We start from the raw sequence: 4,817 nt of genomic DNA, 5'->3' as shown, positions 1-4,817 counted from the left end.
GCAGAAGAAGTTAAACTCCGGGAGCCGGAAACGCGTGTTTTCCGTGTGTTATTGTTATTGTTAGTGAAGTTGACGGTAACTTTGAAGTTAGTTTGTTCTTGTTCCGTAGTTAAAGTTGTACCGAGTGGAATAAAAGTTGTAAGCTGAAGAAAGAGTTAGATACTCGGCCATCCACGGTACAATACCTAAATCTTAAGGTTTTTTAAATAATACGAATTTAATCAAAATCTAATATAATTTTCACGTGTCAAATACTTTAGAAGTATTTAAGTTATGTAACCGTAATTTATAGTGAAGTGTAACAAGATATAATATTTTATATCTCAATGATAATAAACTTAGCATGTTATACAAGGTGTCCACAAATTTAAACTATTCAAATAAGAACTTTAAGTGGCTCTAACTTGATTAATTTAAATACAACCCCATATTTTTTAACTTACCAGGAAATACAATTTTTAATTACCTATCGTATGGTATTAGGATGTTAATAGCTAAGTTTTTGCTTTTTTACAAAACACGTCAAATAGCCGTTCTGTGCACCATTTGGTGTTGTTTAATTTAATGTATTAAGTTGGCTATGCCATTTACACATGTCAAATCATTTATTTTATTTGTCAGTTTAGACTGCAAAGTGTCTTTTTGATAGCTAGAGTGGTATTGTTTTTTGTAATGGTAGACGTGTTGGTCGTTATTTTAATGTTTTTATTGTGTTGCTAAGTGAAAATGAAGAATTATCCAAGAGAAGAGCATATTGACATGATTTTCACCCTTGGAGAATGGTGGTAAATAGGTGGTCAGTTAATGTGTGGGGTGGAATACTGGGCCAATATTTAATTGGACCCTATTTTTTGAAGGACATCTAAATGGTTTGGTGTTTCTCCAGTTTCTAATAAAACATCTCCCAATATTTCGTTCGTTAATTTTTAAATGCCAAGTTTCAAAACAGGTGGATTAGCAGAAATGGGTTTCAAAATTGGCCCCCTAGATCTCCGGACTTAACTCCACTAAATTTCTTTTTGTGGGGGTACATAAAAGGAATTGTCTACCATACGCTTCCGACAACTTCACACGATATGAAAACACGCAAAAGAGACGCTTTTAAAACTGTAACTCCGCAAATGTTGTCCAGAGTTAGCAGTGGTTTTGAAGAAAGAATTTACAAGTGCCTGGAAATGGACGGTCAACATTTCAAACATTTGTTATAAATAATTTGACTTTGTTTTATGTTATTGTTGATATGTTATTTAACCTTTTAATTAAAAAAATACCATATGGTGCACAGMACCATTATTTGGAGTATTTTGTAAAAAGGCAAAAACTTAGTTATCAACATTCTAGTACCATTCGATACGTAATTAAAAATTACATTTCTTGGTAAGCTAAAAAATATGGGGTTGTATTTGAATTAATCAAGTTATAGCAACTTAAAGTTCTTATTTGATTAGTTTAAATTTGTGGACACCCTGTATAAAATGGCAAGTTTATTATCATTGGGATATAAAATATGATTTCTTGTTACAGTAGACTACGAATTACGTTTACGTAACTTAAACAATTCTAAAATAGTGGACACATTAAAATAATTTTAGATTTTACCAAAAATTATTACCAAAAAAAATTTTTAAATGTGCACCCGATAGGCGTCTGTGGATTCATCAAATAATACTTTGCGAAAAACAAACGGGCTAGCCGCAAACCCTGTATAGAGTTTTAGTAAATTTTATTGAATAAGTGTATGGAAAAAACATTTAAAATCGATACATATTTCCAAAAAAGGAAGTTTTTTACCCGTAATTATTGCGATTTCAGAACGCAGCTGGCGAAAAATCCAAGGATAACTTGAATGTTCTTGACACCCTGATATATTATTACGCATTACATATTTCCATCGGGATTTTATTAATTGTAAAGAAAGTCATGCAGTGAATGAAATGATTGTATTGTGCATGAATTATGGGATGGTTCGCTTTATGTAAATAAAGGTCGTTTCGAATCTGCTAATTATTCCCGCTAATTAAGCCGTCTTCGAATCTAGTTACCCACCTATGTATGTATTCGTCGTCGCGACAAAACTATATGCTCCTGAGAATTAGCATTAACATAAACTAATAAATAGTTCTTTTATGTTAGGGAAAGAGAATTGAATGCTCAGTTAATAAAAAACAATTTTAGGGCGTAATTTTCTGCATTGACGTGGACGTGGACAAAGGCCTCATATGCACTACTTCCGATGACCGGTCCGCTGTTCTCTGGAAGTTAAGGAATCCCGAAACATTAACCGACGAAACTGTTATCCACTCGCAACGACTGCAAATAACTGCCGAGTGCCAAGTGTATGGACACACATCCAGAGTATTCAAGTGCTTGATATTGCCTACTGCTTTTGCTACAGCTGGAGAGGACTCCTTTGTCATTTTGTGGACTTTTCGAGGTGATTTGATCAGAAAACTCAGTTCACATCAAGGTGGTCCCGTGTGGGCTTTGGGCTACCACAGCGGAACTGATTGTCTCTACAGCGGACGGGCCGATGGGGGTCTTCAGCGATTTACATATAAATGTGCCGCGGAGGAAATTGTGATGCAGTTGCCTGCAACGGAACAGCCCAGACATGTAGCGATTTTAGATTCGAGAAGCATGCTTTGCATGTCGGAAAGCGGCACATTATACCAAGAAGGTGAGTGCAAATTTCAACTGATATTAGGCAAGCATCGAGACTTGCAAAAATACTCTCTGCTCCGAGTCTCGCCATGCAGGAAGTTGGCGGCTCTAGCGGGCTATGAGGGCCAGATTTATATCTACCGAAGTATAAATGCAGAGGTACGATTGATTCATCAGTATTTCCTCAAATCGAAGTTGCGAATTCTGGCATTTCACTGGCTTGATTGCAGAAGGTTTGTGGTTCTGCAACAGACAACTGTCACATTGCATTTTATCCATCAGGAGACGATTCGCGTCGCGGACATATTTGAGTTACCTGCAGGACCTAAAGGCAGATTTACCACTTGCGCTTGTGCTCGGAACAAACACCTTATTATTGGCGACAGCGTAGGGCACATTTACAGCTTCATCTTAGGTAATCGTTTGCCGGTGGATGTTATTAGAAACGCCCACAGCCATCTAGGAGTGACCCAACTCTATGTGAGTCACAACAAGGTGATTTCTTTGGGAAAAAATGGGTTTATTAAAGATTACGCCATTGATGAGCTGACTGGTCAATTAGAATGTACTAGATCGCACCAGACAAACTTTGGTTGGCTGACCGCCATAGAAAGGGGCGATTATATTCTATCGTTTTCTGGCAACACTTTTAGAGTTTCTGATGTCCAATCGGGAGTTTTGCTTGAAGCACGTTGTGGAGGCGGTCATCGCTCTTGGGACTGCGCCTCGGATGATAGAGGCAACTTGTTGTTTTCGTTCATCAAGCAGAAGATGATACACAAAATGACATTCGATTTAAACAGCTACAAGCCGAGCAATTTGATTCAGGGCTGCCATTCTCGCGCTATTAACTGCATGAAACTGGTGGCGTGTGACGACTCCCTTCTAATGCTCTCAGGCGGCGAAGACACCATGCTACGCATCATGGCAATACCAGCAGATGGTTCTGTAAGGGTTTTGGACTGCCTGAAGGTGCACTTGTCTAGCATCCGCGCCTTGCATCTACATCAACTAGGAAGAGACTACAAAGATCAATTGTTGGTAAGTGCAGGAGGCCGCGCCCAGATAATTTCCTGGCACCTGCAAATTTGGAGTGAGACACGCGTGACATGTACGGAGAGATACAATTTTTACGAGGCCTCAAGCCATGACGAGGGCGAAACAAGGATCATGGATTTGAGCACTGCGCATATAGACAATCACTTGGTGCTATTTGCTGGTTGTTCCACGGGTTGCGTCAAAGTTTTCGAAATATTAGACGATTTGACCTTGTTGTATCAGAAGGCCGTGGTGCATTCCAACTATTCCATAACGAAGCTTACCTGCATCACCCAGTACCAGTTACTGGCGTCAATGGCCACCGATGGAGCTCTGTCTTTTTGGCATATTTCTGAGGCCGTCCCTTCTGAGCCCTTGCAGTCTTATGCGCTGCATCAATCGGGCATTAACAGCTTCAGTTGTTCGGTGCAGAAGAACGAGCTAGTGGTTTTGACTGGCGGCGATGACAACTGCGTTACATTGTCTTTGTTTCTTATACGTCCGCTTGGGCGCAGTACAACCATCTGCAAAGTGCACCAATTTCAGAACAAATCCATTCATTGCGCTCAGATAACTGGAGCCCTCCTCAGCAAGCGCTATGCGATCACCAGCTCCATCGACCAACGAATTGTCTTGAGCAAATGGACGTGTTTGCATAACCAAGTGAGGATGATACAGACGTTCACTTACAACACGGCTGTCACCGATCTGCATGGCTTGGAGGGAACATTTGGCCAACGACTGTGCGCTTATGGGGACGGGTTTGAGATTTTAGATGTGAATGTGCCAATGCCTCAATCAACAGACGATGTTCTTGATGATGTCGATGCCAAGGATAACCAACATCGTCAAGCACCCTTATGATACATAATGGAGCTGGAATTGGTTTAATAAAGTTGCTTGCATTAGCTGTTGCACCGTGAATGGTTGGGTTTCAAACTCTTTCTTCTGCTTCCAAATTTTATTCACCTCGGTAGCTTCACCTTGAAGCTTGACCGATTCCTCTTGGATCTGTTGCAGTTGGTTCTGAAGCGTCTGTAAGTCTTGCATGAAGTTCTGATGTTTGCGCTGCAGCGTTTGAACAGAGCCAACGTCTCTGTTGAGCAGGAAGAGCTGCA

At 40.0% G+C, this 4,817-nt stretch overlaps 1 protein-coding gene across 2 annotated transcripts in view; it reads left to right on the top strand.

Annotated features, from left to right (window-relative positions):
* Positions 1-4,817, top strand: part of LOC109543216 (WD repeat-containing protein 6) — a 22,143-nt gene that overhangs the window by 1,851 nt on the left and 15,475 nt on the right. Inside the window, exon 3 of one of the 2 annotated variants that reach the window (XM_019912801.2) lies at positions 2,176-4,623. The exons of the other annotated variant lie outside the window; for it this stretch is intronic. Within the exon in view, the coding sequence (XP_019768360.2) occupies positions 2,176-4,563 (2,388 nt within the window). The 3' untranslated portion in view covers positions 4,564-4,623. Of the gene's footprint in view, positions 1-2,175; positions 4,624-4,817 lie in introns of those variants that run through there. 2 annotated transcript variants of the gene reach the window in all.

The sequence above is a fragment of the Dendroctonus ponderosae genome, unplaced genomic scaffold (assembly GCF_020466585.1).
Source record: "Dendroctonus ponderosae isolate FM_Combo_2020 unplaced genomic scaffold, Dpon_F_20191213v2 Dpon_F_20191213_1, whole genome shotgun sequence".
Taxonomy (NCBI): Eukaryota; Metazoa; Arthropoda; class Insecta; order Coleoptera; family Curculionidae; genus Dendroctonus; species Dendroctonus ponderosae.
Note: the sequence above shows the minus strand (reverse complement) of the source record. Positions and strands in the feature narration are given on the sequence as shown.